General features: G+C 40.9%; 1 protein-coding gene across 1 annotated transcript in view; it reads right to left on the bottom strand.

Annotated features, from left to right (window-relative positions):
• The window catches only part of Itpr (Inositol 1,4,5,-trisphosphate receptor), a 365,063-nt gene that overhangs the window by 141,263 nt on the left and 207,905 nt on the right, over positions 1-15,895 (bottom strand). Inside the window, exons 23-26 of the mRNA XM_080270492.1 lie at positions 13,057-13,222; positions 11,695-11,875; positions 7,732-7,862; positions 1,831-1,956 (exon numbers count right to left, since the gene is read on the bottom strand). Of these exons, the coding sequence (XP_080126618.1) occupies positions 1,831-1,956; positions 7,732-7,862; positions 11,695-11,875; positions 13,057-13,222 (604 nt within the window). The remainder of the gene's footprint in view (positions 1-1,830; positions 1,957-7,731; positions 7,863-11,694; positions 11,876-13,056; positions 13,223-15,895) is intronic.

Here is a 15,895-nt window from a genome sequence, read left to right as displayed (position 1 = left end):
GGTGTGGTAATGTCGCCCCAAGAAGTGATGGCAGTGTTTTTGAGTACTTCGGTCATTCTGCACTGCCATATGTTCAATGAAAACTTAAGTGAATATACAGTAAAAATTCTGTGTCCTCATCATGCCATATCAAATAAATTATACCTGTATATTATATCATGCTAAGAATCATGTAAAATGAATAACATGGGACAATGATATATTAGAAGTTAACACTTAGATACATTTCCCGATCTGAATGAATATGTAATATATTATTCTGTGTCCAACATGCAGTATAACCCAGTGTATCTGATGTATTTGCTTCCCAGGATTTCAAATACTGTATAGATGTTCTACTTTCAAAGGCCAGTTAAGGAAAATTCTTGTGACTGCAATACACTACCCTATTTTCAAATGTCATGGTGATGATTTGGCAACATGGATGCCAAAACAATTAATTTATTCTCAGTAATGATACCCTACCTGCGGCAACAGCAAGACTATCCTGCCTTTTATTCCTTGGCTTCCCCCCATTTATAATAATTATAATTAGTTCAGAATTTCATTCCCAGTTGATGCTAAATTATTTTCAGTTTCTCTTACACTAGGCAATAAAGAGGACCAAAACATGAGTTTATAAACTCTTGCAATGCAAAAGCACATACTTTCTGCTCTATCCTTTAATCTGTTATATCTTTCATTTCAAATAAACCACTGTCCTGCTAAACTGAAAATGCTGATTTGGAAGTTTTGGACTGTGATTTAATTATGAACCTCTGCAGTTAATTACTCTTGGCAATCATTTATGCTCTAAGGATACCAGGCTATGACACAAGCTGGCATCCTCCAAGCGGCTCAGACTCTCGGCAAAGTTTTGAGTTTTTTTCTTTATATTTCTTGCACTGATAGTCCTCTGGCTCAAGTTAAATCTTCCACAGATTTTCCTCTATGGAAAGCTGGCCAAATGCAGTGCAATGACGTCATGTCTTTCAGTAAACATTGTCTCCTTTCAAGCATGTTGATCAAACCATTTAAAACAGTCTACTAACGTATGCTGCCTTCCCACTTTCTGTCATTGTCCACTGAGACAACAGAAAAGGAAATAAATGACTTTAAATTATTCCTTAGTATTGTAATGGAAATTATTTTATAAATCACAATGAATGATTTTAATGGTTTATTGAAACTCACTTCTTTACAGTCTTACGCTACTAAAGAGTTATTGCTTGTTAACATACTAGATTTCAACCCCACAAATTATTCCTGAGTGTCTGTGACTGATGGTTCTAAAATATCAATTAGTTCCATTTAGGATTTCCTATTATCATAACTAAAGCACTGCTTCCTACAATTTTACAGTATACCGGTACTCTGGCATTTACTGTACTTATTGTTATCTGTAACAATTTTACATAATAGGTTTCAACTTGTTAAGATATAAGGAAAAGTGTGTGCATTAACGCTGACCGAAATCTTCTGCATGCTCTGCCATCACTTCTAAGGCCAACTGTACTAAGGTTTTATTCTCTCCACTCTGTGATGTGGTGTGGAGTGGTGCGATGGGGTACAGTACGTAAAATGTGGTAGAATGTGGTGTGGTATTGTGTAACAGATTGTGGTATGGTACTGTGTGATGGTGTGGTGTGGTGTGGTGTGGTGTGGTGTGGTGTGGTGTGGTGTGGTGTGGTTTGGTGTGGCATGGTGTGGCATGGTGTGGTGTGGCATGGTGTGGTGTGTTGTGGTGTTGTATGGTATGGTGTGGTGTGATATGGTGTGGTACGGCACAATATGGTGATGTGTTGTACACCAAAGTATGGTAACGTGATTGGTTATGTGATGTGGAGTTACCTGTAGCAGCTCAAGGACAACAGAGTGGATGCCCATGTTCCTTAGGAGGCGCTGCTCGTTGCGGCGTGGCGTCAAGTTCCCATGGCTTGACTGGTTCACACACAGCTTGTTCATCCGCACCAGAATCTGATAGCAATAGATTATATTAGTATGTCCATATCCTGGTATATTAAAGTATTCAATGTGGCTTTGGATATTTAAAAACAAATCTTCCTTTGGAATTCATACTACACTTCAGTCTCCTCTTGTATGTTGCTAGAGCAAACTTTATCAATGTTAAAATCAAATAAATACCATACAAGGGAATGTGAGCATGTACTATAAGAATATATTGAAAAGAAGAGGTGCTACAAAGCCCCCAGTGCTACCTAGAATACAACACTAAGTACAACTTCATTTTTTACATCTACATTCGTTTTGTTTTGTTTCATTTATAAAGGCTCCAACATGCTTGCATGCATTAGCCTTGGCCACCTAATGGCAGCTCTCCATGCTCCTCAATCTCTGGCAGCCTATTTATTCAGTCTCTTATCCCTGATGTCGAACTCAATGACCTTGTCCCAGGTCTTTTTCGGTCTACCTCTCGCAACCCTTCTCCTAACGTTAACACCTTTCACTTCCTGCACCCAACTGTCATCCCCCATCCTCTCCACATGCCCAAACCATCTCAATATACCTCTCCTCATCACAACATCAATACACTCCAATCCCATCCTAACTCTTAACTCTTCCATCATAAACCTTGCCCCTCCAGGCCTAGCATTCCTGGATGCATTGACGTCCACCTAATCACTGTCCTTTCTGTATGTTTGGGCCTGTGAATATTCTTTTCCTTTATTGCCCAAGTCTCACTACCATACAGCATTACACTCATAACACATACTACATACAAAGATCCCTTAGCATGGAGGGAGAGCTCTGTCCATGTCAGAGAGGCAACAGCTCCCTGAACTTCTTCCAACCACTCCTCACTCCAGCCACAGGGTTTGCTCCAGCCCCACGTCCAGCACATAACATGTCTCCCAGATAACAAAACTCTTCCACAAACTCAAGAGACTCACTGCAAGATCGATCCTTTCACACCAAACTAACTCTACATGCTGTTCCTGACACACTGCAGCAATGCAAGCTGAAATAATGAACAAATGTTTCCAAACAGTTTTCACTAATGAAAAAGAGTTTGTGGAAGGGGAGGGAGTGACTTGAAATGTACCAGTGATAAAAGATATAAAAGTGGAGGTACAGGAAGTGTACAAATTATTGGAAACTCAAGATGTAAGGAAAGCCCCAGGACCTGATGGAATTTCTAATTGGGTACTGAAGGAATGCAGAGAACAACTGGCAGATAAAATTCACTGTTTAATCATGTGTTCTCTGGAAGAGGGGAAAGTGCCACAAGAATGGAAGAGGGCATATGAGGTACCAATTTATAAGGGAGAAAACAAGGAAGAACCCCTGAATTATAGACCAGTGTCTCTAACCAGCATGGTCGCAAAATTGTGCGAGAGAATCCTGAAAGACAGATGGATAAAATATCTAGAAGAGATGAATATTTTGGCTGAATGTCAGTTTGGATTCAGAAGTGGAAGGTCATGTGTTTCTAACTTGTTGAGCTTTTACTCAAGAGCGATTGACGTGGTACAGGAGAGAGATGGTTGGGTGGATTGTGTGTACTTAGACTTAGAGAAGGCCTTTGACAAGGTACCTCATAAGAGACTAATGTGGAAACTAGAATATATAGGACGACTGAAGGGGAAACTCCTGGAATGGATGAGAGAATTTTTGAGAGACAGACAAATGAGGACAGTAATAAAGGACAGGATGTCTGGATGGAGGGAAGTAACAAGTGGAGTCCCCCACGGCTCGGTGTTGGCGCCAGTAATGTTCCTGATTTACGTAAATGATATGGTAGATAGAGTGAACAGTTATGCAAGTCTGATTGCTGATGATGTAAAGATCTTGAGGAAGATAGAGGTTGAGGAGGATTGTAAAATGCTGCAGGAGGATCTGGATAGGATACATGATTGGAGCCGGAAGTGGGAAATGAAATTTAATGTACAGTAGTGCACCAACTTTCGCTACAGCAGGATTCGCGGAATCCACTTTCGCGGCATGCACCAAATATTCCCTAACTTCCACTTTCGCTTGAAAAAAATCGATTTTCGCGCACAAATTTTGGGTTTGGGACAATATTTTGAACTTTGAATTTCCTGCACCGCCCGCCCGCAACCCACCGCCATCTTGAATGACGTCATGTCAACACTCTGTCCACCCATTCCCGCCATTGTGTACGAGCGTGCTAGCTCCATTGTGTTGGATTCTCACGGTTCAATGGCCTCTACTATACCTGGTAGTGTGGGGAAAGGGCCTGGTGGTGTGGGGGGAGAGCTTGGTGGTGTGGGGGGAGGGCCGGGAGGCAGTGGTGGTGATAAAAAGTGGATACTTACCCCCAACATCCATTAAACACCTCAACCTGGTCTCTGTGGTATGTTTCTCCTCATATAATGTGTACTGTACAGTTTTTATTGTTTGCATCTCCGGGAACCAATTAGCCTTTTTGCCATAAAGACAATGCCCCAACTTTCGCTAATTCCACTTTCGCGCATTATTTTTGGACCCAATTAGGCGCGAAAATTGGTGCCCCACTGTAAAGAAATGTAAAATATTGGAAATGGGTAAAAGTACCAGGAGGCCATCAATGAATTATTTGTTGGGAAATGAATTAATCACTAAAATGAGAGAAGAGAAAGACTTAGGAGTGCTGGTCCAAGATAGTTTGTCACCTGAAAAGCACATTAATAAGATAGTTAGAGAGACTTATACACTCCTGACTAACATAAGAGTAGCATTTCATTATATGGATGAGGAGATGATGAAAAAATTGATACTGGCCATGATCCGCCCCAGGTTAGAATATGCAGCGGTAGTGTGGTCCCCACACAAAAAGAAAGATATAAACAAGATTGAGAGAATACAAAGAACAGCAACCAAAATGGTCCCCAGTCTGGCAGATCTGTCATACAGAGAGAGGCTGGAAAAGCTGGATCTGCCTTCCTTAGAGGAAAGGAGAAAGAGGGGAGACATGATTGCAGTGTTCAGGACCACGGTGGGAGTAGATAAAATTGACCGAGAAGATCTGTTTTTATGGGGTAAGAGAGCAACAAGAAGACACGGAATGAAATTTAAAAAGTCAAGCTGCTTGAAGGATATCAAGAAATATAGCTTTCCTTACAGAAGAATAGATTTATGGAATAGCCGGACAAAGAGATCATCCAGTCTAAAAACTTAAACGAGTTTAAAGCTAAATTTGACTTACTAAGAAACAGCGATGGGAACCCAAGAGCATAGCATATTTCGTGTGTATCTCAATTAGGTATATTGGGTAAATACATAAGTATTTGGAACGACTTGGACAAAAAGGTGGTGCAGGAGAAAAACATTCATGTGTGTAAAAGTAAACTAGATAAATGTGGATATGGAGACAGGACAACACGAGCATCACTCGATTCCCGTATACTACAAATAGGTAAATACATGAAACAAGCATTATCTCACAGTCTACCTCTACTACCAGTACATCTTTTAAGCACTCACATATCACAAGCACTGCACAAGTTGAAATTACTTCCATGGCCCTTGTGGCAAATCGCACATGGCCACTCTCCGTCTTCTTTGACAGTACTGCCACCAACCCTATATACCATCACCTTCGTTTTATCCGCATTTACTCTTAAGCCCTTCTGCACCATACCGTCTCTCCACTTCCTAAATCTTTCGTCCACCTGCCTTCATTCTCTGCAATTAACACCAAATCAATGGCATACAACATCTCCCACGGAAGTCCATTTCTGAAGTCATTTAAGAGGGCTTCAAACACCATGATAAACAACAAGGGGCTCCAGACTGAACCCTGATGCACACAACATTCACAGAAAACACATCACTCAAATCTCCATTCACTCTTACATAGTCATTACAACTCTAACCAGCCACTCCACGTTCCTATGCTTTCTAAGTGCCCACTTCACCACCTCCCTAGGGAATCTGTCAAAAGCCTTCTCCAAATCAACAAAAACAAAGTACAGTACAATCCCAGCTATCCGGTATCCAGACACGCGGAATACTCAGAATAACGGGAAAATTCAAGGGCTGGTAAAAACTTCAGTAAGTTATAGCTGTGCGCCATTTTGAATGGACCGCCAAACTGCCGTTTTATCGTGTCACGTGAGGCTGGGTGAAGTCGGACTAAGCGAGGTGAAGGCATTTCTGGCTAATGTAAATCCCTAGTAAATCCTCTTAACCAGCCCTCCTCCTCCCTCTTTCCCCTTCGTGAATTCAGTCATCCTCCACACCCTCCACAATTTCCACAAATCACCAGTCTGCTTTTTACCACCAGACAGTAAACAAGCTCTCTTGCTGTTGTGTTGCTCTAATGGACGGTAATTTCAACATTCCAAAATGCCTAAAGAGCAAACTAAACGTAAGCGTGTCGTGCCTACCTTGAAACAGAAGCTGGACATATGCAATAGACTTGAAAAAGGCAAACATTATAAAACACTGATGACCGAATATAATGCAGGAAATCCAACGATTTTATATAAAGACCCAGCATCCAAGCTCAATGAATTTTTCATGAAAAGCGGGACAAGTAAGTCCATTGAAAAAAGGCATACTCTTCATCGTTCAAGTGGTTTTGCTTAGAAAGATCTAGGGGAGCACCTATTCCTGGTCCTCTTATCAAGGAAAAAGCAAGAGAGTTTCACAATAAAATGAATATTGATGTCGAATTTGATTTCAGTGTTGGATGGTTAAATCGTTTCAAAGACAGGTATGGAATTTGTAGGCCAGACATCTCGGGAGAGAGCAAATCAGCAAACGCCGGTGTTTTTCTTCCTAACGGACCGACTCTAACTTGCACCACATAAATTCATCTTAGAACACATGTGTGCTGGCAGAGATGAAAAAAAAAAAAAAAATGTTAATAGGAATGAAGGTTTACTTTGTTGGAAGAAAAAAATATATATATGCTTGCACTTCATAAGTACATCATGTATTTTATTTTGTGCAAAACAGCTGATTGGCGGCAGGTGAAGGGTGGAATGATTGAGGTCAGTCGGGGCCGGGACCGTAAGCAAAGCTTTGTGTGGGGGCACAGGTGTGATAATTCTACAGTGCAGTCTTAACATCAGTTCACCAATAAATGTTCAAGATTTTATTTCTTTATTTTTCCACTTTTATGAGTACAGTACATACAACGAATACTTCGGTAGTTAACAATGGTGCAAAACAGTGGCGGAATGGTGGCGGTCAGTTGGGGCCGGGATCGTAAACAAAGCTGATGTGGGGGTACAGGTGTCGTGATAATTTACCAATAAATATTCAGGATTTTATTTCTTTAGTTTTCCACGTGAGTACAGTACATACAAGAAATTATTCGGTAGTTAACAGAATGGACTTGTGCATTTTGCAGTATCGGTACTGCAAGGCATTGCATGCACGTCCATTATGACCATGGTGTGTGTTTGCGAGGCAATTTTTCAGGTGGAATCTCTTGGTGTGCCCCCTGATGTGAGTGGTGAGTACCTGAATTGTATTTACTGCTGTGATAATGATCGCCTTTGTATAGATTTGAATATCAGAACCACGGGAAAAATCTGTAACCGGGAAGGTGAATTCCCCAAGCCGCCCGGTTAACTGGGATTGTACTGTACAGATCTCTTTTCTTTCCTATATATTTTTCTTAAAGCTGTCAAATGATGAATATGGCATAGTCAGCTTTTATTATGTCACTGACATTCTGGTTAACCAAGTATGATTGTACTGTATTTCTGGTACCCAGATTCTGGTGCAATTTAATTTTTGACATCATTCTGGTGCACTGAATACTGGGGTGCAAATTACCTGTTGGATACGTTTGTAGTTGTCAGCCTGCTCTGCCTCCAGGGGTGGACCCAGACCCAGGTCAATGGCAGACTCCTGCTTATCCTGGGCAGTCAGACGAGGTGCTGGTGGCTTCTTGGGCTTGCTTTCACCTGCTGTAAACAGTACCATTATGTCATAAGCTCACCCTTCCTTTACTCTTATGCAGGAGACTCAGCCATAAGCAACAAAGTCCAAGCTAAGACTCTCACACTATTGCACATCTTACTATCCATCCATCCATCCATCATCCAATCCTACGTTGCCCCATGCGGTGCGTAGGAGCCCGGGGCTAGGCAAGTTGGTCCTGACACTTAAGATGAGAGTGACCAGCCTCACTCATCCCTGAGTGGCAATATGTGAGCAATAAACCCCAACCACCCCTTGGATATAAACCTTCACTGGCTCAATCCGATTGGAGCGACTTCCTTACCCACTAAACCACCAGGCGCCACATCTTATTATACATCTTAGATCTTTTTTTTTCCAAAAGCCTCCAGCATCTGTTGAGAAGTAACCAGATGGTCTTGGTACCTGGTTGATATCCATTCCCTGAAAATATCAGCTGTCTCAAGACAAAATTCAATGAGGATCACTTATGAGGAAGCTTGGCATCCTTTGTACAGATGTATAACCCCACCCCCTTCTTTTTTTAACCTTGTCTTTCACCATGCTTCCCTTATGATCATTATCTTTCATCATCAAGCTCAGTCACATTAGATCATGATGCTGTCTAACAACAACAACAACAACAACAGCCCTTTGATTTCAGCATCACTAACTCTGAATTCACTTGAAATAAAATAAAAATAAAGCCATGCATCCTCAACAGGAGCCTCCATACTAGGGTGGACCAAAGTACAGATGAGGTATTCTGTCACAGAAATTAATATCTTCTGTACCATCTTTTTTTTTTTTTTTCCCCTACTTCCAGATGATCAGCTTAAAGGGAGATCATTCATAATGGAGAGGCTAAAAACAGTCTACATAATCACTTCACTACAGGACTTCTCTTTTGCTAAGTACTGTACAGTAAATGGTCTGGTGCAGTGGTAGCAAGAAGAATGAAATTCGAGGGGGAACCCAATAATTCCCGGAATACATTGATAGCACAGGAAAAAAGAAATAGTTCCCCATTGTGCTGGTAAGCACCAATTGCATGCACTCTAGTGAATCATTCTGCCATGTGACATGCACTCAGAAGGTCAAGCCTGTACTTCTGGTATTTTTGCTTCGTTCATGCACATGACCTCTGGGATATTTGTCCTCATACTACTATGGCAGGTATGAGTGAGCAAAGGGTGTGCATTAAATTTTGTTTTTTACTTCGGAAAACTGTGGCCGAGGCAGTGACAATACTGGTCAAGCTTTCACGGAGCAGGCTAAGAAAAATACATGTCTACTAATGGTACGTGCATTTTAAGAAAGGCAACATGTCAGTCCAAGACTCCACATCCTGGCCGTTCTTCAACCTCTTGTACAGCTGACAACATCGAGAAAATCTGACAGGCAATCTTGGAAGATCATCACTGCACTACTGACAAACTTGTGGAGACCATAGGGATTTCTTAGAGTTCAGTCCAAAGAATTTTGACACAAGATCTTGGCATGCATAGCCTCTAGCGAAAATTCATCCCCCATCTTCTAACAGTAGATCAAATCACAAATTGTGTGAACATGTGTTAGAATTTGTGTACGCATTATAGGCACAAGTATATATCTCATATCACAATGTGCAGTAAGTAGTGTCTGCTGGGGACATACACAGCTTCTCACTAGGAATGTCAAACCACATGATATATATCCACAATCCTGTTGCCCCAGACCATCAAGAATGTCTTAACACATGATGTATTTCAGACAATCTCTTTTTAGTCCAGACGATACAAGAATTTCATGATATGAGCAGTTAACCAGACTGAGCCTGTTACCCGATGTCATGGACACTAATCACAGAAATCTACCAGACACTACACCCCCACCAAGCCATATACATTCTCAGATTTAGGAGGGCATAGTCAGAGAGAACCTGAGAGTACGATCGAGAGCAGAAGGCAGGAGATGAGGTCAGCTAGGAGGTTTGCCGTCATGCTTGCGTTACACTGTCAATCGTATTTCGTTATAACTGTGTACAATAAACTCTGTAACACAAGAGTGCTCTATAACTCACCTTGCTTAAATTACACAGAGGGGGGAGGGGAAGAACGAGAGAGACCTACCTATTCACTCTACTTGACGACACACCATTTTACTAGCAGCAGGCCACATTACATTCCACTGGCAACAGAGGGGAAGCCATTAATCCATCTAATCAAATCCCTCAACTATGTCCATCGATACTTGAAAGACCAGGTGAGAAATGACCTAGAATTTCTTTCAAATGTCATTACGGGTGAAATGACCTGGGTTTACAGATATGACCCCGAAACCATGCAGCAGTCCAGCCAGTGGAAGGCAACAACATCTACAAGATCAAAAAAGTGTGTCAGGTCAAGTCCACCATCAAAACATTGTTGATCTTGTGTTTTGACACTGAGGAAGTTGTCCATAAAGAATTTGTTCCTTGTGGACAGGCTATGAACTAACAATTTTACAATAAAGTGCTGAGGCATCTACAGGAAAGTATCAGGCCATAACATCCAGAGAAACGGTGCACCCAGAGATGGTTGTTGCATTATGACAATGCCCCCTCACTCTCCACATTATCAGGTTAGCAATTTTTGGACAAAAACAACATCACTGTTCCACCCCATACCCCGTACTCACCATATCTCACTCCCTGTGATTTCTGCTTGTTCCTCAGGATTATGTTAGAAATGAAAGGCAGAAGATTTGACAAAGAAGAAATCCATGAAAAACATAGAAGTCTCTCGACAAGGTGACAAAAACGACTGTAAGAAATATTTTCAGGAATGGGAAAAACACTGGAACAAGTGTATAGCGTCTCAAGGGGACTACTCTGAAGGGAACTTAAATGGATTTGCTGTAAGTTTTGTAATGTAGATTTTTGTTAACAATTCTGAGAATTTTGGGATCCCCCCTCATATACAAGCTGTTATCACGGCAAAGATGTTAACCAAGCACCAGAACAGGTTAATATCCTAACAGCTACTGAAACTTCTTGGAAGAAAGAATCTCAGATGTATAATACTGTAGGACCTGTATGAGTCAAAACTTGAACTTTGAATCTGTTTACTTATGGCCCATTACCAAGCTGAAGGATAAATTTCATTTCTATGGTAGTACCTACAATGGTAACAGACAACAGCCAATCACTTGGTTAATACCAAAATTGTCCTCTCTTCATTATCACTAATTCTGTAGTTGTTGTTGTTGCTGCTGAGAAACCCCAGTCTGTCTTGCCGAGCAGACCCAGGCAAGAAACTCCCCCTGCAGGGCAGTTACATGCACTGAACCAACGTTTCCCTGTGGCAAACAGCACCTTGCCACAGCGAGGTGCAGGGAAGTGTGTGGAAGTTTGGATCCTGAATGGACGCCACAATTGCATTTCTCCACACAGTCAGCAAGGGTACCATAGTAGGCTCCACATCAGCCTGTTATTTGGTTGTATGGTTACCACCCAGCAATATACAATACATGGTTTCCCAGGTTACAGAAAACATTAGGCTTGCCATTCAGTGTAGAGCCAACTGAAGCCGAGAAAGAGTAACAAAAAGTGACTGGAAGGGTGTAAGAAATGGGAAAAGAGGAAGGCAGACACAGGAAAAGAATAATAAAAGTGAGGGGAAAAAGTAGGCAGCACTATAAGGGCATGGATGATGGTCACCACCACCTATCACCTTCATTATCCCTTATATTACAGTAAAACATCTAATCACCTACTCCATTAATAACCTCCATCTTAGATTACCATGCCATTTATAGATTATATGGCTCAGTTTTGTTTAGTTAGAATATATGGATTATTTTAGCCTCCTGTCTCACCATCATCATCATCATCATCCTTCTTTTTCTTTTTCTTTTTTCCCCCAGAACCTTCCTCATCTGCCGAACGAGACTTGTACACCCACAACTCTGACTTCTCTACCAGGTTCCTGAGGTCATCCAGGTCCTCTTTGATCTGCTTGTATGATTCCACATCACCATCCTGGACCAGAAGTTGCACCTGAGGAATGAAAAGTTAAGAATGACTGAGTAAAACAACTTCTCACTCAACACAACATATATGTTCCAGAATATGTGTGTATACTGTAAGTCCTTCACTATGATCCTGAAGAATGATACCTTCATGTGATGGCTCCACTGCCCAGTTACACAAACATCAACTCCTTCCCTATCCCCCAAAAGTAGGATGGTTAACTGCAAGAGAAGGGCAACTTCAACCTGCAGTATATTACGTCCACATTCAGATGAAGCTGAGGTACAACAACAACATCAACTATAATGATACATTTTAACATCATATTCTTGTTGCAACCAGACAATTTCAGCCACCTCAAAATAGCACCCTAGGACTGATGTAGTAATGAGGGCTACTGGTACTGTATATCGAACCACTTCAGTTATATAAGCCCACCTTTAACTGAAGAAATTCATCTGGGGAGAGGAAGAATTACAGGTAAATAAAAATGATGTCCTCTAGGCAAAGAGGTTAACAGGTTAGAGTTATAATCCACTATTAAAAATAATACGTTCTCCCTACGTGTCAAGTGGGGTTGGTGGAGGATTAGTGCCCCTCCCTGTAAAACAATTAACTCTAAGCCCTTGGCCACCCTGTTTGGGATACATGGTGTCTGGCAATGAATGAATGAAAAATAATACTGTCCAACAAAATCTTATTAAGGACCACAGAAACTACCTGCATCCCGTGCAAGTGATGTGCACCAACCAAGAAAAATACAAAAACATGAATAAATGGCATTGTTTGTGAGGTGAAGCCAGAATTCTGAAGGCTTGGGTGATGTCAAAATGATGTAAGAAACATTTTGCTATGCATGAAGCTTGAAAGTTATTACAATTTTGTACTTTCTCTTTGCTTATGGATCCTACCTTAACCATTTACAGAATTAGGTGTGAATCAAAGTTGGGACGATGTATGACAAATGAAGGATAGCGGATGACTTGCTGGTGACTGATGATGATGGTGATGATGAAGATGACAATGATGATGATGAAAATATAGAGAGAAAAAATATGAAGGTAATGAAGCTGGAAAAAATAAAAAGATAAAAGGATGACGATGATGATGATGATGATGATGATGATAATGATAAGGATGAGGATGGAAAAAATGAAATGATAATGATCTACTTGCTACTTTACTTAGTTACCCGATACTCTCCTCACCTGCTTGAAGTTGTGAAGGACCTCTTGGCGCTGAGAGAAGTGCCTGAAGAGGAGCTGTAGGGAGCGAGAGACCAGTGGGGGGTACTCATGCATTGTCAGGTGAAGCAAAACTCTCAGGAACTTCTTGCCACCCTCACCATCCAGATCCAGGTTTGAATTTTCATCACTGCCGATGAGTAAGGGCCATTTACTGCTTCTGGTTGTGGGCAGGAGGGGGGAAGAGATTTGTTTTGCATTATTCAGGTTTAAATACACATTCCTTCACCAGCACCAGGGTGGGAGACATGACAAAGAAAAATCAGTGGGACATATTCTAAGTGGCTTTGGAGATTTTGTAACATCTCTTCCTTGGGGGATTCATTTTCCACATTACACCTCAACATCTTTTTGTTTTTTATTAATGGAAACTCTGATGATATTACTGTGATACAAAGAACATTACTGATGATGTTAAAGTGTAATATGTAAAATAAATTACCGAGGAGGAGGCACTATGAAGCCTCCAATGTCAGTCATAGTGTAATCTTCAAGTCCAGGTGAAGTCTTTCTTAAGTTACTCTTGCTGCTTCTAGACGATTTTATCTAGCACAGGAATGCCCTGTCATACTGAAGGGGTTTATTAAGCAATATATCTATTGTCCAGTTTAAGAAATCTATCCTAAGCTGAATAAAATCATCAGGAGATGGTTAGAATAAACTGAGAAAAGGTATCCCTGGACTCAACAGGTGAAGTAAGGGTTCACAAGCTTTTCAACAAATGAACCATTAGATACCAGCTCATGTACCAACTCAGGCAACATAATTCCATGCATGAAAAGCATCTCTGTTGTGTAGGTAGGATAGATTCAGCAGATAAGTATGGCATAATCTCAATGATTGCCAGGTACTGTCAATACCCCAGTTCGGATGTCCTGTAGGTCGGAACATGGATGAGGCAGTGAGAATGGTTTAAACTGGTTGCTGAATGAAACACGAAGTACAATACAGTGTCAGACCTTGCTTGTCAGGAAAGTGGTAGCTAGAATGAACCATTCTTATGCTGGTGAAGTATGAACTGGAATTTAAGTGTCTGAGGTGAGTGTAATGTATGTGCGGTATGTCAAGTACTGCAATGGTTATATGTGTGTGTGTGTCTGAGTCTGTATATGCTACAGGTATGAACAATCACTGTGTTGTTGCTGATGCTCTACACCAATCTGTCTGGCTGAGGAGAGCCACTGATCACATGCAAGCAGCCACCTTCCTATGGCATACAGTGCTTGCCAAGATCAGAACAGTGTTGGTCCACATGGGTAAGTGCAGGGAAAATGGAGAAGGCAATGCCCCCAAGAGGATGAGCTGTGTATGGGAGATATGTATTGGTAGCAGTCTCAAACCAGACTCTGATTACTTGGTAAATATGGTTGAGTTCTCTGCCTGGAGTGTTGTGCAAGGCCAGCAACCAGGTTCTTGGCCCAATATCACTTTCACGACAATATCTCCTAGGATGATGATAATGATCCACCACTACCTCACATATGAAGTGACATAATTACCAGTACCCATTTCAAATGTGCACCACAGCCTGGGTTTTGCACTCCAGACTCTAGGCAAATCAGAAAGCATGACTAACACATTATCAACAAGCCACTGTGACTCCTAATTTGCACAGCACCAGCTACTTATTCAGTTTACATTTTAAAGAACTTCTATCTTACCTTCACAACAATATCAAACTGAAAGTGCACTCAATAATAACATGGTAATAATAATGGCAAATCAAATGAGCAGAATTTAAAAATATCACTTCAAAATAAAGTGTTAAACAAAAAAAATCATCTCATTATATTTATGGCTCTGAAACATATCACCAAAAATACAAGAATTGCTGATGTGTAATACTGGACAAACAAAAGCCTTCAAAAGATTAAAATATGTTGTTCAAGCATGTCTGGCAACAGGGGTGGCAATGCATGTCCAAAGAATGGTAGCAAAGGAGGCAGAAACTTTATATTTTATATATATATATATATATTAATGGAATAAAAAAGGAGAAGACAAAGTCCCAAATTCTGAAAATTACTTTCATTTACCTCACTGCTGAATAGTTCAGCAGCTGAATGTGCTCTGTACCATGAAATGCAGGGCAAACACATCACATGCTCGCTGGTGCTCCGAACTGGCTGTCAAATACTTAAGGCTTACCTTCTACCTTCCTGCTTTCAGTTTTATGAACACTGTATACATATTTTCCATTTAACAAATGATCAACAAATGATCAGTGCGGAGATAACATCAATTTGGAAAGATCACATCTAATTTCTATCTCTTCTGCTTTTCAGTGATATTGTTCTTGTTTTTAAAACATGGCCAGACACTCTGAGGGTTTTGAATCACTTCCCAATCATGAAAGATTTTTAATGATTAAACATATCTGTAAGCCACGAAACCATTTACAATGCTGGGTGGTAAACATATAACCAAATCATACGTGCTCCCTACGTGTCAACAAGTGGGTTGGTGGAGGGTTAGTGCCCCTCCCAGTAAAACAAATAACTCAAAGTCAAATGGCCACCCCTTACGAGATTATGGCGTCTGGCAATAGATAAATAGACAGATCTGAAGGTCCACCACACTGCACTGCAATGGTGGTGAACTTCAATTTCAACTGGAAAATATATACAGTACAGTACTACATACAGCTGAAAAACTACATGCAGGGTGAACTTCACAATCATAATAAATATACGGTACATTACTTCACTGAGCTGCATTATTGATGGCTATGTGATCATTAGCCTAACAGATGGGCAATTAACAGTGCATTCCAAAGGTAAAGATGGGATACCCAAACAGTCAC

This window comes from Coenobita brevimanus, chromosome 41 (assembly GCF_032717465.1).
Source record: "Coenobita brevimanus isolate Jiangsu-jjx chromosome 41, ASM3271746v2, whole genome shotgun sequence".
Classification (NCBI taxonomy): Eukaryota; Metazoa; Arthropoda; class Malacostraca; order Decapoda; family Coenobitidae; genus Coenobita; species Coenobita brevimanus.
This window is presented reverse-complemented; position numbering and strand designations above follow the sequence as displayed.